General features: G+C 35.3%; 4 protein-coding genes across 8 annotated transcripts; 1 reads left to right on the top strand and 3 right to left on the bottom strand.

Annotated features, from left to right (window-relative positions):
• Positions 1 to 24: 24 nt before the first annotated feature.
• alpha-Spec (alpha spectrin) lies at positions 25 to 20,065 on the bottom strand. Of its 5 annotated transcripts, none has more exons than XM_070111213.1 (9): positions 19,911 to 20,065; positions 11,420 to 11,537; positions 7,211 to 11,273; positions 6,703 to 6,750; positions 3,137 to 5,060; positions 2,447 to 3,050; positions 2,268 to 2,297; positions 939 to 1,539; positions 25 to 853 (listed from the first exon to the last, which is right to left on the bottom strand). In XM_070111213.1, the coding sequence occupies exons 3-9, from the start codon at positions 11,198 to 11,200 to the stop codon at positions 725 to 727; spliced, it is 7,326 nt and encodes a 2,441-aa protein (XP_069967314.1). In that variant the 5' UTR covers positions 11,201 to 11,273; positions 11,420 to 11,537; positions 19,911 to 20,065; the 3' UTR covers positions 25 to 724. The 5 variants fall into 5 exon arrangements, with proteins under 5 accessions (XP_069967314.1, XP_069967315.1, XP_069967316.1 ...); XM_070111214.1 differs by lacking the exon at positions 19,911 to 20,065 and adding an exon at positions 11,721 to 11,836; XM_070111215.1 differs by lacking the exon at positions 2,268 to 2,297.
• On the bottom strand, positions 13,293 to 17,552 carry dlt (codanin-1 like protein dlt). Its single transcript, XM_014231685.3, has one exon. The coding sequence runs from the start codon at positions 17,550 to 17,552 to the stop codon at positions 13,293 to 13,295; it is 4,260 nt and encodes a 1,419-aa protein (XP_014087160.2).
• Positions 20,066 to 21,087: 1,022 nt separating the features above from the next.
• On the bottom strand, positions 21,088 to 23,786 carry Ccz1 (vacuolar fusion protein CCZ1). Its single transcript, XM_014231750.3, has 5 exons — positions 23,502 to 23,786; positions 23,128 to 23,440; positions 22,903 to 23,078; positions 22,551 to 22,822; positions 21,088 to 22,494 (listed from the first exon to the last, which is right to left on the bottom strand). The coding sequence occupies exons 1-5, from the start codon at positions 23,681 to 23,683 to the stop codon at positions 21,971 to 21,973; spliced, it is 1,467 nt and encodes a 488-aa protein (XP_014087225.2). The 5' UTR covers positions 23,684 to 23,786; the 3' UTR covers positions 21,088 to 21,970.
• Positions 23,787 to 24,236: 450 nt separating this feature from the next.
• Positions 24,237 to 25,694, top strand: SrpRbeta (signal recognition particle receptor beta). The gene is made up of 4 exons (XM_014231710.3): positions 24,237 to 24,470; positions 24,535 to 24,841; positions 24,923 to 25,048; positions 25,115 to 25,694. Exons 1-4 carry the CDS (start codon positions 24,365 to 24,367, stop codon positions 25,308 to 25,310), a joined length of 735 nt encoding a protein of 244 aa, XP_014087185.2. The 5' UTR covers positions 24,237 to 24,364; the 3' UTR covers positions 25,311 to 25,694.
• Positions 25,695 to 27,308: the final 1,614 nt, after the last annotated feature.

Raw genomic sequence — 27,308 nt, 5'->3', positions numbered from 1 at the left:
CGAAAAATGTGTGTAAACTCTAAATGTCATTTAATAAGTATACGATTATCTTTATTAGACATGCAGTATATAGATATATAATTTTTTATTTAATAAAATATTAGCAAATTTTCAAGTGCATCTGAATACTTTAAATCTGCGTCAAATAAATGCATTTGTATACAAAAGAAACGGAAATATAATTCTATGAATTATCGTCATTGAATTTTAGTCAATAGCATTTTAGATTTAATAGTTTATTTTCTACTTTTAAGCCTCGTAGCAAATGCAGTCATAAAATCTATGAAAAACTCTCTTTGTTTTCGATTAGGTTATATTTAATCATTTTGAATTAATATAGCCACCCATATACCGCTGGATGTATGGAAGTTCAGGCTATCTTGCTCTCTATTTAGACAAATTTATAAGTTGCAGTAAGCTATTTTTTCTGAAAGCATGCATACGCATACGAATATTATAATTTTCTCGCATCATACAAGAATGCTCGTTATGTAGAAGTGATTAATAAATATGTAAACATATTATGTATGTGGAGGCATATATAGATACTTTTATGACTTGCAATTGATATTTATTGCTGCCAAATACTTTTTACTTAGTTGCAAGCGAAACTCAAATAGGCAATGAATATATAATACTTAACTCTAAACTACCCAAGTAATTGCAGGAAATATTTCACTTTGATATTAAGAAAAGTATTTAAATTTTTAATATTATTTTTGATTTAATTTTGAAACAGTGTTCTCGTAAACTCGATATAATCGAGTGCATCCTTTATAGGTTGACCAGAGCGGGGTTCTGAATAAGGCTTCATACGCTGTACACAATAGTCTGCCATGTCCTTGGTTAGGTTCTAAACGAGAGAAATTTGCATTAATTAAACATATACAAATATACATTATTGGCGGTGATATTTTTGTATTTAGAAATACACTTACGCAGTAAAGTTCTTCCTTTGTTACGTAGGGGCGGTCGGAGGCAGTGATAGCGCGGAAAGCATTTTCAATTTCTTCGTAGGATTGGACATTCTCTGTTTCCTTTGAAATCATGAAAGCTATGTATTCTTGCAACGAAACATGCCCATCACGATTCGGATCTACAACATTAAGAATAGCTTCGAATTCTGGATCTGGTTGACCTTCCTCAACCATGGGCAAATCGTAGCCGAGAGCACGCAGACATGATTTGAATTCTTGGTGATTAAGTTTACCACTTTTGTCTTTGTCAAAGTGCTTGAACATCATTGAGAATTCTTTTAGTGAATCTTCGGATACACCAGAATGATTGCGCGCCTGTATTTGTTGTTCTAAGTTATGTTGCATGCGCATTGATAGTTGATCTAGCTGATCCCATTGTTGGGCCAGTCCTACTGTTGAATGTTCTGTATAGCGGTTGTCCAAGATCAAATGCTCTTCTAGTAGCGCGCCCAATTCTTCAATTTTCTTCAAGTCAACACGACGGGCACGTACTTCGGTGGCTTTGATGCGAAGGGCTTCCAATTGCTGTTCCAACGAACCAGAGCCTTCCATCATACTAGTTCTAAATTAAAAGTATGTAAAAGTATGTTAATTCAAAGAAATATGGCAATTGACTACTTTTCTATGATATTTTAATCAGCCTTTAAATGTTTGTTATTATTTGTTAAATTTGCCTGCAACATTGTTTTAAACGCTATTCCAGATTAAAGACTAGTAATTTGAAAAGCGCAGCTAATCAACATCAACTCATTATTGTTTGATTTTTTAAAGAAATTAAAAAAGAGAAGCATTTATGCGTTCGGATTATTGTTGCCAACATTTTTTCAAAAATATTCATTTATATATGTAGACTAATTAGAATATAACACTAATAGAAAAAAAATAAAAAATAAAATTATCAAATATATGTTTTATACTCTTCGTCTAAACTACAGATATTTTTCTATTATTTTATCATGTGATAATAATTCCTAAGTGTGGAGTGGAACAACCGGAGTAAAAAGTAAATAAATGGATAGGCGGCGGTCAATGCAATATAATGGTTCTTTAAATAACCAAAAAATTAAAATTGTTACGTTTGTAATGTTTATATTTTAACGTCGCATATGAGGAATAATTTAGGCAGACAGAAGCTATTTATATGCTGTTAATAAAAAGTTTCTCGCTAAGCACACACTTTAACACACACAGCTGCAATTATTATATCAGACAATAAATCGTCAACGTTTTGCAATGTAACATTGGTTAGAAGAACGAACACTTGATCATAGTTAAGTAAAAAACTTTTACCCTTCTCTATTATAACCCAGCATATAATATCTAAAACAAAATATAAAAGAGTATAATTCGTCTCAGTAATATTTGTAAAAAAAAAATATGATATTAAAAATAAATTCCATTGTGTCATAAATGAAGTAAACCTTGTATCCATAATTCCTTAGGCACTAATAATTTTATATGATACTTACCTCGTTTCGGTTAGCCACGTGTGGAAAAGATTAGCATGTTTGGCAAATTCCTTTCGCAATTTATCGTTTTCCTCTTGACGCTTCGCCTCTTTAGCCAATTCGCCATCTCGCTCCTCTATGATCTTTTGCAAGTTGCGCCAGGTTTCTTCAAGAGCTTCCATGGTGAACCAAGTGTATGGGTTAGGCCCAACATTGAAGCTCTTGATCTTTTGATCAAGCGCTGCCAGTGCTTTAAAGTCGGCTTCGGCTGACGACAGTGAAGCCTGGAATTGTGCGTGCGCATCACGCAAAGCACGTATTTCTTCGATCGAATTGCAGCGAACAGGATCAGTTAGGTCCTCTTCGGCATTTTCGAACCAAGAATTGAAGGCCGAAGCTTTCTTCGCAAATGTCAAGTAGAGTTCCTCGATTTGGCGGAACTGATCTTGCATGGCCAACAAGCGTTGTTTGCGTGTCTCCGAAGCTTCGCGAAGTTTATTCCAACGTGAAATGACATCTTCATGACGTTTCACAATAGCGGCTGATTGAGCGTGATTTGCATTAATGAGTTGATCCTTGAGAGCGGAAATATTATGTATACCTTCTTGTTCAAATGCATTGAGACCTGGAATATAAAAGCAAATATCGACACGTTGTGGTATAAAAATAAAAACAAAACATAAAAAGGAATGATGTGCAATTTTTACTTACCAGCATCAAATGTCTCTTGCTTAGTCAGTAATGTTTGAACTGTTGATAGATCACGCCCATATTCGTCGGAGCGCACGTAATTCTCTTTATCGGCTATCCAGCTTTCGACTACATCAGCTTTCCACATGAATTGTAGATAAGCTGAATTGTCTAAGAGAGCGCCTTTGCGTCGAGCAGCCAATGCATTTAAGTTATCTAATTTATTGCGCAATTGTTGACAGCGTTGCGCGATTGAGTCACCATGGTGGTTTTTAGCTTCCACCAATTCACTTCCTTGATCGCAAATCAATGAGCAGCGATCTTTATGGGCTGCAAAATCAGTTTCAAATGCGTCATGCTTCTTTAAAAGACCTTGAACAGCAGCCATCGAATCGCCGTAGTCGTCGACCGAGAGTAACTGTTGTTTTTCTGTTATCCATGCCTCTTCTTCCTCTACTTGTGCTAAGAATTGTTGGTATATAAGGGATTCATCCAATTTTTGTCCACGTGTAGCAGCCAAATTTTTAAGTTCAGCCCATGCCTGATTTAAAGCCTTTAGACGTTGTTCAATTTCGGGTACACCCAAATTGGAAACATCCATTAATTTCTCACCCGCCTCTTGTACAGCCTGTATGGCTGGCTCGTGTGATGCCAATTCGGCTTCAAGACGTTTATGTTTCTTCTTTAGATTTTGTACACCCGTCAAATCGCGACCATAATCATCTGAACCAACCAATAATTTCTTTTCTTTGATCCAACTTTCCTCATCGGCAATGTCGCGGAAGAATTGATGTAAAGTAAGTGCCTCATTCAAACGTGCTTGACGGTGTGCAGCCAAATTGCAGATGCGTTCATAACGCTCATTAATACTTTGACGTTTTTCTTGAATACCAGCACTATCAAATTGTCCGCTGTCGACCAAGGAATCGGCCTGGTTGTTCATGTCCTTGATGCGGTCTTCGTGTGCCACGATATCCGCCTCTACCAACTGATGTTTCTTCATGAGGTTTTGGACTGATGCCAAATCCTTACCAGAATCCTCAGTGGTAAGCAAGCTTTCGACCTCGCCCAACCAGAAATCCAAATCCTTGACAGCAGCAATATATGTGCGCTGTTTATTAGCTTCTTTCAATTTCAACGATTTCTCCGTTGTCTTATGTGTAAGGTATTCCCATTGATCGGCAATTTGTGTCAAACGTTTTTGAACAGCATCTTCGGAGCCGCTGCATTGTTTCTTGTCAATCAGGTTTTCACCCATAGCCAAAACACTTTGAATACGATCGGCATTTGCTGCCAATTCGGCTTCGAAAGCCTGATGTTTTTGATGTTTCGATTGAATATTAGCTGGATCTTTGTAGCTCTCCTCGGTGGCAAGCTGTAATTTCTCAGCGATCCAATTTTCAATTTCATCAGCATCACGAGAGAATTGTTGCAATGTCTGTTCATCGCCCAAACGTGAACGTTTCTCAATCAAACCCTCTTTAAGATGACGCCAACGCTCCAACACTTGCTTGCGCTTGTCATCAATCAAATTAGATGCATAGTGATTTTGATTAATTAATGTATCGGCTAATACTTGAAGAGCTGCTATCTTCTCTTCATGCCCATTAATGGCCTTATCAAAATCTTCGTGCTTTTTAATTAAAGCCTCCACATTATCGCCCTTATTGTCAACATCATCTGCATTAAGGAAAGCTTCCCGTGCCGACATCCACGACTCTGCCAACTCACAATCACGCATATACAATTGCAAGTCCAAGTTTTGCTCAAGTTGTAGCCGGCGTGCCGTCCATGCTTTCTCCAATTCCTCACGGGTCTTGGCCAGATCTTCAATTTTTTCCTTGATTTCGGGTGAAGCAAAGTGATTCGATTGTAGCAATTCACTGCCAAACTGCTCGAAAGCGGCAAATGTACCAGCACGTGCGTCGATTTCTGTGCGATGTTCCTAAGTTAAAAGAAAAATTAATTTTGTTTTAAATTTACTGCAATATTTGAAATGGACAGTAAGTGAGCATCAAATAATGCAAACGCAAGTATTTGAAGGGTTAAAAACAAGTTGTATAGTCACAAAACTTGGTTAAAACAAAAAACATAAAATCGCACGGAAATGAGATTTAGTTAATAAGCAATAATGCGCTTGCGGCACAAAAATTATTTGAAATCATACAACAACTTTTAATATTGCTAACAGTAACTATTATTTTTATATTACCAACAGTTATTATTAGTTTTTTACCGTAAGCTTTTAAATAAACAAAAATCACATTTAAGCTGGATCGCTCGTTGCATTTACGGTCAATAATATGAAGAACGCTCATGTAAATAGATTGATAGATTAATATAACAATGAACACTTTGTATTTTAATGTTCAATTGGAATATTAGTAATAATGATTGTGGAATATTGACTCTCCTAAAAAGTGAGCTTTACTTCACATGCATAAAAACATACTAAACATCAGAATATGTGTATATTAAGCAAACAGATTACGATTGCTAATTTTTGGTGTAAATGATGTTTTTATCTGAAATTTTCTTCAAAGTTTCAATTGCTTTTGATGCAGTTTTATTTTTACCCATATTTTTATATATTAAGTTTTCCACGAAGTTTGTAACACCCAAAAAGAAACGTCCGAAGCACTAAGAAATTTCATTTATATAGCCATTTCTGTCTGTCTGTATATGTGCTGCAGTTTTCGCTTTAGTTTTTGAGATAACGATTTGAAATTGTGCACACGTCCTTTTATCGCCAAGAAGCTGCTCGTTTGTCGGACCGCCGATATCGGACCATTAAAACATATAATATAGCTGCCGTATAAACTGAACGATCAAAATCATCTTCTTATATATGCACCTTTTTTATTTGACGAGATATCTATATGAGCGAGGACCAGTATAGCGTATAGCTGTCATACAAATTGATCGATCTGAAGGATATTATAGTTTTGAAGTTTTTTCTAGTTTGCCATAAATGATGAATAAATCTGAAAATTTCTTTAAAGTTTCAACTGTTTTTGATGCAGTTTTATTTAGAACCGAATGTTTTTATGACACTGCAAAACAACATAACCTACTTTATGTCCGTTTTAGGATATTGATTAAGTCACTTATATTTTAAATAGCTGACAATGTTACAATGATATAACTCTCTTTATACATAAGTTGCTACCTTATTGCATTAATTTTCGAGCAGTTATACATGACCGTTGTCTAAATAATTTGTTTTTGTTTTAGTTAAAAATAGAAAAAAACAAATTAATAGTACAAATTATTAAATTGTTAATTGTCTAATGTGAGCAAGAAAAATAGAATAGTAACACTTTTAACACTTGTAACAGTATAACACACAAAAAATAAATGCTATACATCTAAATGAGCACGTATAAGCACACTACTTCCAATCGATGAACGATTGTATTCATATGTAAAAACGCATATTGTTGTATGTACATATGTACTTGTATGTATTAAATAAGTAGTTACAATTAAAATTTAGAAAAAAAAACATTTATGTATTATTTGACAAAATTGGCTGAAGCAGCAATTCAAAATTTGTTTTAGTAGTTTGCAATGTAATGAACAACTACCTCAGCGTTATTGTGTCCAATAATAGATTCGATTTCAGCGCGACGAGCCTAGGAATGCCGGTGTATGATTGGTTTAGTTTTTGTTTTTTTTTTTGACAATATATTCATGCCGATTTTTTATTTAACCATCAATTATCGAATACAATTTTTTTTTGGTTTATGTAAATGTGGCAGGTAGTGGAGGTGGTAGAAGATCCAGTCAAATTTGTTTGTTTGTAGGCAATGACGTAAATGATCAAACGAAGTGGAAAACAATTCATAGAAAAATCGACAGCAAAACAAAGAAAAACGTGTTTAATTGAAATATAGATATGCATACAAGTGTGATTGTTCATAATCATAAACCATTGCGGATATAACGAAAATGAAATATATATATCTACTTGTATATATGTAACTGTAAACAATCAAACTGTTGCAAATTCTTAAATGGGGACATACTTATTTTGCAATAATGCAAAAGCAAACACAACAAAAAATAATAAACAAAAAATCAATGTTAATTTACCTGATGACGTTCGATAAGAGCTTCGGCACCAGTTACATCGTTGGCAAGCTCATCAGATGTTACTAGGCTCATCATTGAGTTGATCCAAGCAAGCAGATCGCGATAGTCGCTAAGGAAGCGCTGCAAATCGTATGAATCCAACAGCTTTTCTTTACGTAAAGTGGCTTTTGTAATGATTTGGTCCCACATCTCATTGATTTCCTTTTGTTTGGCATAAGTTTGTTCAGCTGTGTCAGGATGTGATTGCATTAGACGATTTGCTGTTTCGTCTAATTGACGTATTTTGTCACGTAACGCTGCTAAATCACGTTCAACGCCTTCGTGTTTACGCTGCAATGTTTGTACGCCGCGTAAGTCCTTACCTAAATCATCATTGTTGAGAGCATTCTCTTTTTCAGCAATCCAGTCTTTAGTTTCATCGATATCACGATGGAAACGTTGCACTTCATGAGCAGAGCCAAGTTGGCTTGCCTTCTCGGCGGTTAATTGTTGTAGATTATTCCATTTATCGTTAAGGTCTTGCATTTGTGATTGAATTTTTAAGGCTGCCTCTGTTTGTCCGAGAGAAGTCAATTGTACCGCGATTTCATTCATATTGGCCAATCGTACTTCGTTAGCCTTTAGATCATCGTTGAAATCGTCGAATTTCTTTTGCAACACTTCCACTTCTTCGAGATCCTCACCGACAACATCAGCGATTTGTGCATGATTTTCTTTATCCTTGATCCAGTTAGCCAAATCGGCAGCTTCTCGTACTAGAACGTAAGCCTTTACGGTTTCGTTCAATTTATTTTGACGTTCACGTGCCAAAGCTAATAAATTATCGTATTGGGAATTGATTTGATTCTGTCGCTTAGCAATTGAATGATTATCCACTAGATTTTGCTGACTGGCACTAAGACCTGCTTCAATTTTTTTGATGTAAGCAGCTGGCACGAATCCCTGACGATCGTTCACCTCTACCTTCCACCAATCTTTATTATTAGAGTTGAGTAGCGTAAGCACGTCACCTTTTTTCATTGACACCTCACGTGGTGATTTTTCAGTATAATCGTAGAGAGCTACAACACACTCCTTGCCAGTGATATCGACAACAGGCGTTTCTTGCTGACGACAATTTCTAGCTTGCTCTTGTAATCCTTGTATTGTATTGCCGAATGCTTCCAAATCAGAGACTAATGCTTCGTGCTTTTTCAGCAATGCCTCAGCGGAGTCTTCGTCTTTACCATAATCATTACTAGTGGCTATAGGTTCCTTTTCACGCATCCATGACTCGGCTTCGTTAGCATCGGCAAAGTATTGGTGTGCTTGCAATGAGTCCTCAAGATCTTGTTTACGTTGATTTGATCTTTCCTTAAGATTGTTCCATTGTTCTTGCAAAGCATCCAAGCGCTGACGAATATCTTCACTAGCAAAAGGCTGTTCCTTTAACATATTCTCTCCAGAGCTGATAACATTAAGTAAACGAGGTTCGTGATTATTGATCTCAGCCAAGACAGCCTGATGTTTTTTAATAAGATTTTGCACGCCAATCAAGTCACGGCCACGATTGGTGGAAGCTGCAATGGGTTCCTTTTCACGGATCCAAGCTGCTTCGTCTTCCAGGTCGCGGAACAATTGCTGTACTTGCAAAGAGTCGAGCAAATGTTGTTTGCGTTCGCCCATTGGTGCGGCTAGTGCGGCGTAACGCTCGGACAAGTTAGCTTCCTTGTTGCGGATATTGTCGGCGTCAAAATGACCAGACTCGATGAATTTATTAGCTGCTACTTTAATACTTTCAATACGATCTTGATGAGCCATGACATCTGCTTCAAGAAGTGCGTGCTTTTTCTGTAAATTTTGTACCGATGTCAAATCTTTGCCATGATCCTCGGACAACAATTGGCCCTCGATTTCACTCAGCCACAGTTCGATGTCTTCAATGGTTCGATTGAACTGTTGCTGTTGGCAGGCCTCGTGCAATTTACAGCCCTTCTTATCCGAAGCTTGGACCAGTGTTTCCCATAATACAACAATTTCCTGCATGCGTGTATTAATTTGATCGGAGGCATAATGCTGCTTTTCGATGAGTTCGGTACCCACAGTTGTTATGTCCTCAATTCGTGATTTATTGGCGTTAAGTTCATGTTCAAAGTTTTGATGTTTCTGCATTTTGCCATTCAAATTAGTTGGATCCAGATAGCTGTCGTCAGTGGCGAATTTTAGTTTTTCGCTAATCCAACCTTTGGTTTCGTCGCAGTCCCGTTCGAACTGCTGATAACGATTGGAATCTTCCAACAATTGTCGGCGCCGTGCAGATTTCTCTTGCAATGCCGATCGGCGTGCTAGCAGCATTTGACGGCGCTGCGCTACATCGTCGGCCGCATAATGTTGTCCATCAATCAGTTTAGTAGCGAATATATCAAGTGCTTTGATTTTTTCTTCTTGTGCAGCGAGACTCTTTTCAAAGTCTTCGTGCTTTTTAATCAATGCCTCCACAGAGTCCAAAGAATCACCGAGATCTTCATTAGCTAGAAAAGCCTCTTGCTTGGCCATCCATGTATCTGCTTGTTCAGTATCACGGTAGAACAATTGCAAATCCATGCATTGCTCGTATAAGATGCGACGATCTTCCCATAAAGACAATAATGAACTTTTATCATTTTCAAGTGCAGCTAATTTTTCTTGTATTTCGGCAGCAGCATAATGTTCACGTTCCAATAGTTTACGTCCCGATTCAGTAGTTAATTTAAAACTGTCTTCACGTGCATCGATTTCACCCTTATGCTCTTGATGACGTTCCAATAGAGCTTCTGCCCCGGCAACATCCTTGGCCAATTCATCGGCGGAAATAATGGCTTTCATACCGTTAATCCAAGATACCAAATCACGGAAATCGGCTAGAAAACGATGCAAAAAGTAGGATTCATCCAATTTCTGTTTGCGTTCGCGTGCCTTTGCCGTCAAGCTCTGCCAGTAGTTGGCAATTTCTGCTTGCTTTTCGCGTATTTGATCGCTATGATCGGCATGAATGGAACATAGACGCAACGCTTCCGCTCCCAAAGTGGATACTTTATCCTCCAATGCAGCGAGATCACGTTCGACGCCTTCATGTTTACGCTGCAAAGCCTGTACGCTGGCCAAGTCACGTCCGTAGTCATCTGATGACAACACCACATCTTTTTCGGCGATCCAGGCTACGGTTTCATCAGCATCACGATTGAAACGTTGAATTTCATGGGCACCAAATAATTTCTCCTGACGCACAATTGCCAATTGTTTAAGCCGTTGCCAGGCCTCGTTCAACTCTTCCTTACGTTTAGTAATTGTTTCGCGTTCCGGATGACCATCTTGCACTAATTTATCAGCCAATTGATTCACTTCATTGACACGATATTCTTGTGAAGCCATATCTTTTTGGAACTCATCGAATTTGCGCTGCAATACCTCAACGTGCTCCAAATCTTGACCGAATTCATCGGCTGTAACGAATGCCTCCTTATCTTTAATCCAGAACATTACTTCTTCACATTGGCGCAAAAACTGTACCAATACAAGTGCCTGTTGCAATTTTTGACCTTTCTCAGCTAAACGACTCAAAAGTAATTCCCACAAACGATGCAGTTCATCCAAGCGACGCAAAATCGTTTCGGAGGCAAAGTGCTGTTGATTGATCATCTCTTGACCGGTGTTATCAAGCGAGACAATGGCATTACTATGAGCCGACACTTCCGCTTCGAAAGCTTGATGTTTTTGTATCTTCGCCTGCAAATTGGTCGGGTCACGATAGCTTTCTTCACTTGCAGCTTGTAATTTTTCGTGAATCCATGATTCCAATTCATCTGCATCACGCTTAAAGTATTGAAAGCGGCGTGAATCCTCTAACTTCTCACGCTTTTGACGGGTCTCAATCTTAAATTCATTATACCGCGAAAGAACCTGTTCTCGACGCTCTTGAATATCTTCGACGGTTTCTAGAATTTTCACCTCTTTAGGCGTAAAATTCTCCATCTTGCTTGTATGCTCGTTTCGTTCGTTGCTTTGTATTACGTTTATATTTTTAGTTGTCGATTTTGTAAAACTTCTGTAGAAAAAAAAACAAAATTGTTGTGCTTATATGTAATGTTAAGAGTAAGATATAAAAAAGTTTTAAATTATTTATTGAGTTGTAGACTATTTCGATTGATGACCTCATCCGCTCATCCGCTTAAGCGGGTTGATGATAGCTACCTTAGTTTGTTGTCGTTCGCTCTTATTTCCTTTAATTAAATTAATACTGCTTAGTGCGTTTTGTAATTCGAGCTGCCAGCCACCACTTGACTTGTCTCAGAGCCTCTTCCTTCTAAACCTACAATAAAAATAAACATTTTAATAAGCTTTGTTTTTATTGAGCATTCTTTTTATACTCTCGCAACATGTTGGTACAGAGTATAATAGTTTTGTTTAATTCAAAAATCATTATTATATAATAATCAACTGTATGTATGTAGACAGAGTGTGGTTGTATGCGAGTACGTATAGTGAGTCAGACCTTCAAAATTTCAATTATGTCAACTGATTGTAAAATGTTGGTCGCTTCGCTCGCTACAGTCTACTAAAACGCTCGCAATTCGTCGCTGCGCTTATTGCGAACTCACAACGCCGCTATGGGTTTGATATCAAATGAATACAATTAACCCTTTAACTATTGAAGCGATATTTTTCATACAAAATACGATTACGAAATAAATGAAATTTGTTCTCAGAGTTCTTATGACCTTGCGTTTATTGTTTGTGTTGTGGATTTAATTGTTTAGGGTAATATATTGAAAAAAAAAATTAATCTTCATATCCCAATTGGGATCAGTTAGGCGCCGAATACAACAAAAAAAAAAACGCATTTAATATTTTTTTTTAATTTTTAGTAATGGTCTATTGCAGGGTTAAATTAGTTAGATTAATTAAAAAAGAGAGTGTTGGAACTTTTGATAAGCAGTCAATTTAAATTGTACACGGCATTTATACAATACAAGCATGTATATATGTATGCACCTAGACATTCTAATAATATTTCTACAAGCGGAACAATTATCCGGTCCGTTTATAACGGGTTTTCAAAATCATCAGCTTCTTGATCATTACCGTAAATCAGTTAAACACCAAGAAAGCACCTTGTAACCTTTTGCAATTGGTCTGGTCTAAAAATGGCTGAAATTTGTCCAGATCTTCCCCTAACACCTTATACTGAACTCCGCCTTGATTATTGAAGATACGAACTTACTTTACGTAATATATGTCACCTGTTCACATAATCAAACAGAAGCATATAAACGAACACAGTTTCGAACCAATGCTTTCACTTCTTCAACAATTTTTGCAAAACCTGTAATCAATAGAATATTTTTCTTCATTCGTCAACAAGCCATTCATATCTTATCTCAGCATAAAAACACTTAAAAGCATTTACTAAGCATTTGATAAGTCATTTTACATCCAATATTAAACCCTGTGCTCTACAAAGAAAATGAGGTAATAATTTTTTTTTATAAAATTAGGATTTCACAGAATTGGAGTTTTTAAATAATCCATAACAGGTTAATCAACTCTGTTCTTATTTTCTTAAAAAAATTGTGGAGGGGCAACGCTAGGAATTATATGTAAACTTATTATTGAACAAGACCTACCTACTGATAGGATTTTGGAGTGATATATGCGATAATAATGAAAACAATTTTTAAAAGTCGGGTAAATGTACAAAAATCTCACAATCAAGTAGATGTTTGAATGTCTTTATTTAGAAAATACATAACATACTTTTATGTAGACTATAAAATAGTTTTGTGATTATTGCTTAAAAATTTAAAATTTGCGAATGAAAATGAATGTTGGCGATTTCTTCAAATATATATTTTTAAATTACTTACAGCAAGAAAATCATTAGCTCTAATTGTGAAATATCATTGGATTGAACTTATAAATAACCTACATTGTTTTAAAAACAAAACACGACAATGCTTAGCTTAATAAACATAGAATTGTAATTTATTATGTCATAAATTAAAATCACACAAAATAACACTTTAGTCTATTAAAACTTATTGAGGCAAGCAGTATTTTAGTTGTATTAATAAAAATCTAAATTATCAACGTCTCTTGAGAGATCGGCCAACACTTCCATAAATAAATGGGATTTGGCTTCGTCTTCACTACTCTCGCCGTCGTCAGCGATATCAGGACGTTTCGTTCTTCCTATTTTGGCGGTATCATCAGCAATTCGTTGTAGTGTTTTCGAGATTTCATTCAGCACGTTTATGGGCCAATTCTCTTTGAAAATCGGTATAAACAACGCATTGACTTTGTCTATGGTAAGTACTTGTTGTGTTATCATATAAACTAGCAAGTCTTTTAGTTTTCCAAATAAATCACTATTATCTCCTAGAGCTTCGATAAATGCCACCGTGATCAGTGCATCATAAATATTAGGCGTCCTATTCATATCTGTCGAACTAGTACTAGTGCTTTCGTCGTCACTGACATTATTGACAGATTGTGCGTTACTTTGGTTATTATTATTTTTACTACGTTCTGTGGTATTTGTGAGCGCAATAAAATTTGGATGCAACAGAATTGTACAAGCTGATTCCATTAATTCGATTGTAACACATGAAGGCTTATGAATTATTAATTGTTGAATAATTTGTATAACACCTGCGCCGATAAGACGATAAAAAATTGTTGGCAATGTATTTACAAATGCTTTGGGTATTCTTTGCAAAAATGCTACAATTTCTTCAGATCCTGCTATAAGTAACTCTGGGCGTAAGGAGGTGCAATGAAGCCAGTATTGTAGTTCGTCAAGTAAATCAGAGACGCTTGGCTTGAAACTGACTATTTTCAATTCAGACGTTGATGACGATTGTTGTTTCTTTTTATTTGCTTTGCATATTTTTTGGGTGATTTCATTTAAATCACCACAATAAAAGCTAGTTGGTTGCACATTATCGAGAAACCACTGTTTTACGCGTTTCATAGCATTTTGTCTAATCAATTGTGAGTAGGTTTTTTGTACTATAGGCGTTGTTTCCGTTGGTAGCAGCGCAGCTAGAGCAATTGCAATGCGTTCGTCTAACAGTTTTGGTATATTTGATTCCCAAAGTAGATGCACTTCATCGTAGGCACTAATGTAGTTGTTAGATACTATTTTATACACCTCATCTATATTAGAAGAAGTGATCTCATTTACACGCTTATCAGCTGTAGCTTTTGTAGGCAGTATATATTTGTGTTGTCCGTCCTTAACCACCGACTTATACACTCTTTCAGTGACAAATTCTATAAGACGGCGCATGGAGGGGTTCTGTGAATGCAGAAATGCTTCAATAAGTTTATTTTGTTGCACTCGTTGTGAATTGATGACATTCGTGTCTGTGTTACAGGCAATGTGTGATGGCGAATTAACAGCTAAGGATTGTGGCTCGGCAATGCGTGTGGTTATATGGCGATATCTACCGGTGCGTGATGCCAATTTTGTTGTTGCATATTTACTTGGCATTATGGCTACACGAAATTCTGCCAAAAATGGACAGGCAACGGTAAGTAGAGATTCAAGTAAGGGATTAAGTGTAATTTCCTTACATATGTTGTTATCATTTGGAACGGAAACATGTTTGCTACCAGCAACATTGCTGCTATCATGCGTGGCACCTAAAATACCCACAATTAATTTTTCTGGTTCGACATGTTCCGCGTGTGTTTCATCGTGCGTTCTCGTGCCAATATTTGTAGTTGTTTGCGTCGTTCTATATCTAAAATAATTTTCCGCTATGAATGGTTTGGTATCAAAAAGCCAACCCATACAGCAACGTAGAATGAATATCGATGTTGCGGTCAAAGATCTGGGTGTTGAATTACAGCCGATTGTGGTGTATAAGGCAAATAGCAGCTGGGTAGTTTCGGCAAAGTCGGACAATTGTAGCGTAACATTATCCAGCATTGCAAGATATTGTACCAACCATGGTAAAGTTATAAGCATTTTGTTATATTTGATTGCCTCTAACAAATGGTGTGATACATTGAAGTGCGGTTTAAATAAGCCGCGTAATAATAACTGCTTCTTTTCAATGCTCCCTGATATGGTTGCAGTATGTAAGTGCTGACTATAGGGATATGCGGTTACAAAGCCGAGAAATTTCGCTAATATGATCATGGACGCTAGTGTTTCAGCACGCACTATAAATTCACCGCACTCCGCTTTGTCATTATCCGTTTCGAGCTCATCCGCATCTTTGTTGTCAGTCAATAAATTCGTTTGTTCAAATGTAGAATTATTTAGCGTAATTAGTTGAAAATATAGCGCCATTTTTAATTGTTCAGTAAATGGTATAGATCTAGCTTCGGCAATGAAATCACGAAAGAAAGCTTGATTACGTGGAAATTGATAATCGACGCTGAAATTACTGGGTGCGACTAAACGTTGCGCTAGTTTACTGAACTTTTCGGCATCAACATCTAAACCAATGTCTTCGGGTGAAGTTGCATCACTGGCTGATATCAATAGTTGTGAGACAAACAATTTGGCAAAATGCGCCATATTGATTGAATTTTCCGACTGTTTGAAAATTTCGCGTATTCTTGGTGCCAACTCCTGTGTGTAATTCCAATTGGGATTAAGATGATGAGTTTCCCACAGTTTAAGTACTTTGTAAAAAAGGTCACGTTGAGTTTTGAAGGCGCCAAATTCGTTATTGGAAGTGAAATGCTGTCTTGAATCTTTATCTTCTTGATAGTAAACGCTCTTAAACGAGCGTTCGATTGTAGTGGAAGTTTCGAATGCTTGCGACTTATCTTGGTGCAAATTTTGTTTAAGGTGATAAATAGATTCCAAGTACAATTTCAAATCCGTATCAAGACAGTGAATGCGTTCGTTATGCAGAACTACACCCAAACTTTTAATATCGAGGTGTGCAAACAAGTGTCGCTGACGTCTAATTACACAGAGAGCGAAATAAATGCAATTTGTTACATTACTCAGCATTTGTATGCCTATCGATTCTTCTTCAATTGAGGTGCATTTTATATTTGTGCCTTCGCTAGTATAAACTTCAAGGTCGTCTAGCGTGGTCTCCTGTGTGTTTAACAAATTAACCATAAACGCCATTTCACTTAGTATGTTGGTTACAAAATTTAAATCCATTAAAACTACATATATGTCTGCCAAACGTTGTATATAAGCGTGATTTTTGATTTTTTCTAGCTCTACTATGGGCGGTTGAGCTTTAAGTGTAGCTTTCGTTGTTTCCGTTTCCACATTTAATGTGACATCCCTTAGCTTGCGCTTAACCATTTCACGTAAATTTTTCTCTTCCTCACCAATCGATGTGATTTCCATTTCTTTACTTATTACAACAGCATTTAGTTTCAGCGATTTCCTAGCAGCCATAATACTGCATTTATTTTTATCCTCAATTTCAGCATTAGATAGTTTAAGTATATTGTTATCATTGCTGAATGAACTGTTGCAGCCAAAAGCTTTTAGCTCGCCTGCAGCACCTACAACTGAACGATTACTTATAGTGGTTGGAACTACGCGCTTTTTGGGTTTACTATTAGTTGGAGTTTCATTACATGACGATGTGGCAGTGTTTTGAATTTGTGTAGATGTGGCTTTCTTTCGGTTCGAACGGTTGTTGTTTTGTTGGAGTACCATAAAGTCACCAAGGCAGAAGCTGGAGGTAGCGCTGTTGCTGCGTACTGACTTTTCAGTGCTATGAGGCGTTACTGGGAGCAATGAGCTATTTCCCGAACGGCGATTGCTGTTCTGATTGCGACGCATAGGCGTAGATGCGTCACTTTTATAAGTACTTGTTAAGCTTCGTTCCATCGAATGAGCAGGCGTAGAAACCGTAGACGAGATGTCTTTACCATTATTTCGATAATTGCTTGAGGTGTCCGTAAGTAGGCTGCATTCAAAGTAACCTTTACTTTTATTCACTTGCTCCGGAGTTGAGGCAAAATTTGGTGTGGTTGGCGCCGAATTCTGTGGGTATAGTGACACACGTTTGGGTGTATTGAAAGCAATCTTTTTTTCATAGCCATCGATATCGCTATTATTAGTTATCAATTTACTTGTTTTTACAGGCGTTTGGCAAGTTTGCTCTATTTCGTTTGTGCGCAAATATTTTTCAGTTTGTTGACGCATAGTATTCAAGAAATATATTGCAAAATTGTCCAAACTGTCACAAGTAAGCGAGTTTGTCTCCTTGAATTGCTGAAGAAACCATTGTCGAAAATGGTCCATAGAAATGATGTCATCTTTAGTTGTTTGTGTTGGCACTTCCACATTAGCACATAACAACTGTTTCAATTTTATTTCCGACGTAGTCATTGCTAAACGTTTTTGTTTTCTAACTTCTATTTAGCTTAGATAATCGTTGAATCTCTAAACACTGCTCATTATGCCTCTTTTTATTGTGTTAAATATTTCGTAATATTTAATTTGATAATCTGAAATGGAATATGTCAGAGAAAAAGAGGACGATATTTCAGGATGGAAGTGGTATGAGCTTGTCGTCAGACTTATTGGAAAGATCTAAATTGCATGCACACGTTTATTATTGTAATATATAGTAAACATGTTTTTGCAATATCGGTACTATTTACTAATAAATAGGTTTGTAATATTATCTACAACAAGTCTACAGCTAATAATTTGTTTTTAAAAGTTAGGCATTGAAAGTACGAAAAAGTTAGTTTATATTTTGGAGAAATGGCACCGTAATTTTAGATCTTTATTAAATATAGAAAAATACCTTTAATTTAAATATTACCTAGGAGAACTACCCTCTCAACAGTCATTAAATATATTTAAGGTTTTATTCTATTTCAAAGTCACTTATTATACATTTTCAACGTTTGTAGACAAGCATCGATTCCTTTTAAAACAACAAAATTACTTTCCTATATTCAAATATTACTTCTTCTTTTCTCAAAATATTGAGCTACATATATTACAAGTACAAACAGGTATGGGTATTCAATTTGAAAGGGAGCAGCTCTTGTAGTTAATATACATACTTATGTAAATATATGCCATCGTATAGAACAATTCTTCGAATACACCACGTACCACAAGTAGATAAACTGTGGAGTAATAGAATAGTAAATGTATCTTTCCAATCTATTATATATAGTTTAGTTGCAATTACATATACAGAAACATCATATGTATGTATGTACATATATCTCTTAATTAGTGACCCAAAAATTAAAAAAAAAAGTGAATATGCAACCTCAAATGGAAATTTATACATTCTCATATTTGACCAGACTATAAATATGATGTGTTGTGGATATACTCAGCACTCAACTACGGTCAACAACAAAACAAGAAGCACTCACACAAGTTCTACAAAGCCAATTGACTCAGAATTGAGCAAAAATAGCGAAATGACGTAATGCAGAAAAAACACAAATATTTGGTTTTAAAACTGACTTTGAATAAATGTTTTGAGCGCAGCAAACATAATTCGACATATCGGAGCGTTTTATATCCAGCTATATTACCGGTATACCTATAGTTGAGAAGGTAAATAATAAGCAAAAATATAGAAGAAGGCAATAGTATATAGGGAAATACATATCAAATGAAAGACAAACTAATTAAAAGATAAGTAGCGCATGCTCTTTGAGTAATCGTTAAGTTATGAAGGATGAGCAGACTAAATGTACCATTTGACAAATCAACTTTATGATGTTGATTTCATTATGTGTTGACGTAATACTATTTTAGGCTTTTTAAGAGGACTCTTATCTACAATTTATTTTAATGAATGAGATTGTAAGACAACACAAATACCTAAGAAACCTATTTTTTAACATATTAAATATATGTTTTTTGTTAATTAATAGTTTAATAAACACAAAGTTTTAGGCGACAAATGAAATATGATTTAAAAAAATTTTACATGTTTTTGATCCCTAATTAGCATTTCCAAAAAAAAAAAACAGCTACCTTCAGTAGCTATTCGAAAATCAAAGATTAACGCGACTAATATATAGTTCTCCTAAAAATATGCAACAGTTCCATTTTGTTATATCTAAATGCAAATTTATAAAAAGGTCTTTCAATTTCATCGTTTAGTCACACCCTTTATTCAACTGTATATTGTATATTGTGGTTCGTAAGCAAGCGGCACAGTCCAAATTAAATTTTAAATTATACTCATTCGTTTTTTACATGATATTTAGTGTAGCATATGCTTGCATTATTGAGAAAATTCTTCTTTTCACAACACCAATTTATAGTAATTGTTTAATTTTCACCATACACAACACACTAACGCAACTCCCAAAACACTTTCCAAAAACAAATTTGCCGTCTGCTCTGCACATTACGAAGCAAGCAGCACGATGACGTCGCTCACATCGGCAATGCTTTCAATGAACGATTTCTCCCTACTTTTCTTTTTGTAACTCTTTGCATTTAATAATTTTAGATACAGAAATTTTCGTTGACTTACCAAATATTAAACTACAAAACACAATCAAATTTTAATATAACTAGCTATTGTTATATTTATTGAAATATTTTCTTTTCTAAATATCGATCAGATTTGCTACAAAATGTATTTTTCCCATTATGGGTGTGGCGCCTGCTTTGCTGACCCACAAATTTTCTTCACAAAATACTACCTAATTTTACTATAAACTTCATAAAAACTTATGAAATTTCAAACTAACTTACACGAATAAAGTTTTAGTCGCGATTTGCACAATATCCTTTAGTTTCAAACTGGATAGCCTTTTTTGAATAATTCGTTCAAAGCGCACAATACACCCAATACACCAACTTTCGTATATTTTAAGAGCACTTTACAAAATGGCAACGAATAAATTCGATATTCGTTGAGAACGTCGTTTGACATTTTCTGCTTTGTTTTTTTAGATATTCTCCAGTGTTGGAAAATAATTAGATTTGTTGCAAAAAATTAAGATTTCGTAAATGAAAAAAACTAAACCGGGCAATAATAATATAAGGCAATTATTATATTTTTATGGAATGTTAATTATAAATTTATGTCACTGCAAGATAAATTTATCTACACGATTTTGTACCATAAGTAATTTGGTCACATTAACTTTTTTCATGAATTTTGAGCTGTGGTATCATAATCAAAGAATTTTAATGAATATTCACTCACAACTTTTGACATTATAATTTGCTTATGAATAATTGCTTCAAATCTATTTTGTTTTTTTCTTTTCACCATTTTTACACATCATTTATTCGTTATTGTTTTGCGTTCTTCATTCGCGTTTTTGTCCTATATTATACACGACATTCACAATAAATATATAAAGAAAATATAAACATTCTTGCAACTTTCCAAACGCCGTATATTTTATAAACTGGGATTTCTTGGATATTCCAGGACGAAAAGGATTCCTTCCGTCGAAATAAGATCGTGTAGATTTTTACTTCACAAAAGAAAATATTATAAGCCCGTACAAATCCTGAGGTAGTGAAATATAAGAAGGGGCAATAATAATTTAAAATAATTTCTTTGTGCAAAATATGTAAACAGTTTACTCTTATCTCTGGCTTACTTCTTCCAATACGCATTTAACAAAACATTGACTTCAGTCATTTACGTTAATGATGTGCAAAAAGCAAATATCGATTTTTAGTCGAAGGAAAACTAAACATTTATTGAGTGGGATATCATAATTACGTATAATAATTTTGACATAAAAAAACCGGTGGGTGGTAGTAAACAATTTTATAATAAAAACCGACAAATTATTTGAAAGTTTTTCTTATATCTTACACAGATTTGTAGGCACGGCTCATGTGTCACAGTTGACATTTTAAAAGTCGAAAACGCCTAAAGGCATTTGTTATCACTAAAACTATATTGACATTTAGATAATAATAAGTGAAAAACAAAAGACATTTCTATCTGGAACAATTAAAATATTCTCCCCTTATCTATAAGTTATAGAAAACTTAATTTACTAGCACAATATTCACTTTTGAAATGGCTTTAATTAGTAATATGGAAAAATTGAGCAATCAAATTGGCTATTTATTATTGCAAGACGATGGAGCAGTTATTGGTTCCGGTGGAGATTTAGAAAACGATGAAAGAAGTGCTAACATATTCATGGAACTTCTACACTTAGCGGAAAGGTTTGTAAAGTTGTAAAGGTGTAGTTTTTATGATTAATGTTATCCTATAAAGTATCCGACTTCTATAACAACCACACGGTTCATCGCGTTTATTGCTATGATTATCGTTCTAATCCTCCTTATTCAAAGAACCCTTATAATCGGCCCTAAACATATTACTTCAAAATTAATTAATAAGTTTATGATCTAGAAGCACAGCAAACATACTTATACATGTCAACATACCTATGTGATTACACTATTGCTACATCCTGTATTATTTTACATTTACAGTGTTGACGATAACTTCATGCCCAACAGTAGCTGTGAACGCATCTCAATTGTATATGATGACCACAGTTACAACATTTCCATGAGCAATCATCGCATATACATAGTAAAGTTAAAAAATGTTCCGCGTGGAGGTACAGTTTACGGTCTTACGAACAATGGTAGCAACGTGGTATTCTCAGAAAATGAAACATCTGGTGTGGCATCAATACTAACTTGAGACGCTACTACATCATGCTGCGTGCTCTGTCACCGTAACCGATCTATGGCGCAATTGAATGCATACCATGAGGAAGTTCGCCGTTTTAATTGGAAAACGCCTTTCATTTATTTAATTATACTTTTTATTTGTCAAAAAATACATCATCTGTGAATTGTTTATCAAACACATTCCTGGCTTCTTGTGTTATATCCAGCAAAGTTGCTTTGCTGTTGCGTATTATCACATAGCCCCGCCGCCAATTCCAACATAAGTTTACAATCCAAAAATCATTTGTAGTTTTTATTAGCACATGTTTTAATTCCGAGTGAGAGTCCTCTAAATCATTGCCTTCATCAGGGGGCATGAGATCAGCTATAAGATTGGTGACATTAGCAGGAATATATTGCGTCGGTTTATTTGTTCTACGATATTCTGTGGGAATGTTGGTAAGATGCTTTAAGCTTTGCTCATTGATAAGTATGTATTTGGGGTTCACATTATCGTCAGCCGAAGCCAAAGCAGAAACCAATGAAGAAGTGTTTGCTTTAAGAAGACCTTGTTGTTTACCGATATTTTCTTCTATATCCTTTGCGATACTGGACAACTGCGGCTCCATATATGTACGAAGTTCCTCGTAAAACTCCTTGCTTGGGGGATCTTCCAACACTATAAAGTACAAGTGATTAATTTGAGGGCGAATATTATTTTTCAACAAAACCTACCACTTATAAGTAAACATATGGTTGCTTTTAAAACCCGAAATATTACTAGGTAATAACAATCGAGCTCTTTCCTTATTTTGAGGTATATTTTAGGTAGGTCGGTTGAGTGTTCTTCACTACTCAAACTAGTGACATAAACTCCATTTTGAAACTTTTCTACTAGTGGACTCTCACTTTGAGAACTTCCTACGGCTTGCTCGGATTTTTGGATGAATGAAGTTAAAAGGTACTGATGCAAACTGCACAATTCAATCGAATCGATTTGTCCACCGCTGTAAAAAAAATTGCATGAATATTTATGTTTTTTAAATTCAAATTACAACTAAAGATAGTTTTGTAGACTGAAACTGACCTTATTATTTGTTCGTCATACAGTAAAACGGTTTCTCTTATGGCAGGAAACGTTGCACGAATCATGTTTATAAAATTATGGGCTCGAAGGAATAACGCTTGCTCTAGAGGCAAATATTGTATGGAGTGCATAAAGCTAAGCACGTCTCCAACGGGAAACCTCAGAGTTTTCAAATACTAAAACAATATGTTTACTCATACCGAAGCAAATATAAGTTATACTTACATTATTGAAAAATGTAGAAAGTTTCTCTTTTAATTGCTCACGCCCATTCTCTTCATCGCTTTCACACGAATTCGAACGGAAAGTACCCCAAATCAGTCGGAACATATTGTAACATTGACGCAATACGGCTCTATATATTCGATCTTGTACTTCGGCGCCACGATATTCCGGTACCTCAACACTATCCTTGCATTTAACTTCTTTTGGCACATTTAGAACCAGTACAATCCAGTAACCTCTTTCAGGTTGATAGAATAACTGTGTAGTTTTCTGTGTATGTAGCGCTTTACAGTCATCGTCGCCAACGAAGGTGCTAAATACGATGTGAAAAATTAACACTTAAGTTTCATTTCAATAAAAATGGTATGGCATACCCAGTAAACTGTATAATAGCTTCGCTTAAACCAACATCCTTGATCTTTGTGTTCAGTTCGATATCCTCGGGATTATAGTATAGTATTTTTTTGAACTCATCGCCTTCTTTTTTACAATAACTCGAATTGAAAACATAAAAGCAGCGCAAAGTCGTTTCTACCCTGTGTAAAAGTTTTGCCATTTTTCAACTACATATGCCAATTATAACTTGAGAATATTAATTAATATTACGGCTTATCTTTGTTTAGCTACTGAAACAGCTGTTAATCTTCAGATATGTGTGAAATATTGTTGCAAACGCGACATCCCTCGGGCAGTAGACCAACAATCATTTAAGCAGAGAACGTATATCATCATAAGAACATCACATAATATACATTCTCTGAATTAAAACCAAGTCTAACCAGAGAACGTAAAACAATTTTATTTATTTATTTATTTGTTTTACGTTCTCTGGTCTAACCCTATTCCTACCGAATACTACGCCAGTATATAATTGTTTAATATGTAAACTGTTTTTTATACTAGTAATATATAATACTATATTGTAATAGAACTTTTAAATACAATGCAAAGTAAATAATAACACATAAAAATTTTAAATATTGTGAGTTTTGTTGTCGTGAATCGATAGTTTGTCTGATTTGTTAAGAGGACGCATATCACTTAGTATTTTTATCGATACATTCATTTCAACAACAAAATTACTACCCTAGTGTATGCGTGTCGACTGTGAGCTGTCAACTAATTGACGTGACTTTTGTTTGGAATTCTTATTAACCAAAGTGATTTCGTCTTTTCAAAGCGCTACAATTAAATTTTTTAAATTAGAAACTTTTCATTTATTATTAATTTATATAAAATGGATAAAATACCAGAGAGTGCACGAGAGAATACAACATCCAAAGTATCAGAGTTGAATATGACTACTGTACTGGTTGCTGCGGTGCTGGGATTCATTGTAATGGGTTAGTGCTCATATATATATATTTTCACGTTAAATATAAAATACTTTTTAAAATCCCCTTGTAGCAATAATACTATTGTTGCGTAGAAGATCCCTTGGACGACGAGATTTCATTTTGACCGGTCTAAGTGAATCCGGGAAGAGTGCTATATTTATGCAAATGATGCACAAAAAATTCCCAGATACTTTCACTTCCATCACAGAAAACGTGGGTGAGTACCGGTCCGGTCGTATGTCAGGCCGTCTTGTAGATATACCTGGACATTATAGAGTGAGGGATAAGTGTTTTGATCAATACAAACGTACAGCTAAGGGCTTAATATTTGTGGTAGATTCTGTCACAGTACAAAAAGATGTCCGCGACGTGGCGGAGTAAGTATATATTGAATAATATGAAAATGTTTACAAAAGATTTTAACAAAATTTATCTTATTAATATCGTTGACATAAAAGTGCTTTATACAGCGTACTTGCCGATCCTGCAACACAGTCTTGTCCTTTCTTAGTACTTTGTAATAAACAAGATTTGAGCACAGCAAAGGGCGCTCAAGTAATAAAAAGTGTATTGGAAAAAGAAATGTAAGTTAAATAATTCAAGTGAAAATGTAAACAAAAATCACTAATTAAAATCACTTTCTACGCAAGGAACATCGTACGGGTAACACGTAGTCGAAAATTGCAGTCTGTAGGAGAGGATAATGCTTCAAAACCAGTGTTTTTGGGTAAAGAAAGCAAGGACTTTGAATTTTCGCACATTAACCAAAACGTACAATTCTTTGAATGCTCCGCAAAAGATAATCAATTGAATAATTTATCTGATTGGATAGACAGAATGCTGTGAAATAAGTGGAAAATAACGCAATTTTTGATATTATCGTATAAAAAAAAGATTTATAGTATTTGTCAAAGACATCGTCTTCAAATGTTAGCGATACTGTCTGAACACAAGCACTAATGCATACCTTATGGTTTTAGTTGTGTTATAAGTTATGTTATTTTGGATGGGGAGCATTGTGTTTTGAATCATTCTGATAAAGCTTTTGATTTCTGTCTGAAATTTCCTTTCTATTAAAATGAACAAAATTAAATAAATTACCATAGATACATTTTGTAAATGTTAAAAGTTGCAAAACGTTAAGTTCCTCTAAAAAGCGGTTATGCTTACTTTTAATTGCAGCGAAATGAAATTTTCAAAATAAAAATAACAATTTTGTATGTAAATAAATGCTACAAACAACTAATTTTTAGTATGGAAACAGGTCTTCAAGCGTAACATGTATGCATGTGTGTATTTGAGTGTACATATGTGTATAACTATTTATAACAGCACAGATGCTAGAAAATTTCACGCAGCCACCATGAGAAAAGCAACAAGTCAAACAAAAAATTTCCAAAAAAGAAAGTCGTTTAACAGGTCAGATAAGTAAAATACTAATACGATACAAAAACAAATTTTCGTGAATTAAGAGCTGTCCGAAGTCACAAGTGGAAACAACTGCTAAGATGTTAGTAACCTTATGATGAGGTGCGAAATGGGGAGAGCTTAATATGATAATAATTACATTATTACCACAGATTTTAAAGAGCATACATATTTACAATGATGCTCGTGTAGAACGTAAAATAAAATATATTAAATATACACTCGCTGGCTTGTGGGCTCTATTGAATGCCTAAAAGTATACTATGATAATTGGCGTTGCATTTCGAAGATCCGTAAGGAAGTGTGGTCGACATATTATCTGCAGTCAAATCAACTAGTTATAAAATACTTCAGCCCTTTTTTACCTGACTGGAATTGTTAACGATCCCTCAGTTGTCAGATTTTGGTTCATATTAGTTGGAAATATATACATATGTATGTTCATATATTTATATATATTACACATTTGACTCGGACTGGTTCATTTTAAATTGCGCGCACAAACCGATTCATAGGAAATGTGTGCTTACAACAAGGAATATAATATAATATTTACTATATATACAGATAGCCAGGCGGCTTTGAAATCACTAAAGTATGTTGTTGTTGTTGTTGTAGCGGCTGAATTCTGCCGAGTTGACAGTCCTTGACCGGATAAATTCGGGTCCATTCCGGTTACGTAGACCCGACTGTCGTGGGAACGGATCACTAAAGTCTCTTAGGGTTACGTCAAAGTTAGTGAAAGAATGGTTTGATCTCTTAGTGGATCTAACATCCTATTTGACAATAAATATCCCTGGTACCTGTTAAGCAGGGGATGATATAACGACTCTAGTTGGAGTGTTAACAGGTCACTGCAAAATTGGGAGACATGCCCGCATACCAGGAACGCTATATAATGACTATTGTAGAAGCTGTCAGGAGGTAGAAGAAGCGGAGACTATAAAACATCTTCCATGTGAATGCAAGGCTTTGTTAAGGAAAATAATCGCAACTATGGGTCGAGGGTTTCTTGACGACATTACGGAGGTTGCACAAATAAAACTTTTCGTACTGATGAACTTCATGAGAAGCATGGGGAGTGAGGGGATTTTAGGCCTAGGTGCGTCGTTAGACAGCCACTCTAACTAACTCGAAGCGTTTCTTTTGTGTGTTTGAAGTTTGATCTTTTGATTTTGGCGATTTTTACCAAGTTAATAACCAAGAAATAAAAAATGAACCACGAGTTTGCTAGAGATTTTGTGTTTCCATTGGAATCACTAGTTGAAAATGTTGCAGAAATATTTTGGGGAATCTACTTTATCACGAACACAAGTATTTGAGCGGCACAAAGTATTAAGTGAAGGTCGTGAAGTCATCGAAAACTTGCTTAATGCACGTTGTCCATCCTACCCTAGTTTTTCATCGACAAAAACT

Source organism: Bactrocera oleae, chromosome 6 (genome assembly GCF_042242935.1).
Source record: "Bactrocera oleae isolate idBacOlea1 chromosome 6, idBacOlea1, whole genome shotgun sequence".
Taxonomy (NCBI): Eukaryota; Metazoa; Arthropoda; class Insecta; order Diptera; family Tephritidae; genus Bactrocera; species Bactrocera oleae.
Note: the sequence above shows the minus strand (reverse complement) of the source record. Positions and strands in the feature narration are given on the sequence as shown.

Bases quoted from the DNA above. Each gene is read 5' to 3' on its own strand.
- alpha-Spec (XM_070111213.1), bottom strand. From the start codon at position 11,200: ATGGAGAATTTTACGCCTAAAGAGGTGAAAATTCTAGAAACCGTCGAA. The intron at 2,298-2,446 runs GTAAGTATCATA...ATTTTGTTTTAG, and splicing joins ACGTGGCTAACCGAAACGAG to ATATTATATGCTGGGTTATA. The intron at 854-938 runs GTAAGTGTATTT...TCTCTCGTTTAG, and splicing joins CAAAGGAAGAACTTTACTGC to AACCTAACCAAGGACATGGC.
- SrpRbeta (XM_014231710.3), top strand. From the start codon at position 24,365: ATGGATAAAATACCAGAGAGTGCACGAGAGAATACAACATCCAAAGTA. The intron at 24,471-24,534 runs GTTAGTGCTCAT...ATCCCCTTGTAG, and splicing joins GCTGGGATTCATTGTAATGG to CAATAATACTATTGTTGCGT. The intron at 24,842-24,922 runs GTAAGTATATAT...TTGACATAAAAG, and splicing joins GATGTCCGCGACGTGGCGGA to TGCTTTATACAGCGTACTTG.
- dlt (XM_014231685.3), bottom strand. From the start codon at position 17,552: ATGACTACGTCGGAAATAAAATTGAAACAGTTGTTATGTGCTAATGTG.
- Ccz1 (XM_014231750.3), bottom strand. From the start codon at position 23,683: ATGGCAAAACTTTTACACAGGGTAGAAACGACTTTGCGCTGCTTTTAT. The intron at 23,441-23,501 runs GTATGCCATACC...CATCGTATTTAG, and splicing joins GCTATTATACAGTTTACTGG to CACCTTCGTTGGCGACGATG. The intron at 22,495-22,550 runs GTAGGTTTTGTT...TGTACTTTATAG, and splicing joins CATATGTTTACTTATAAGTG to TGTTGGAAGATCCCCCAAGC.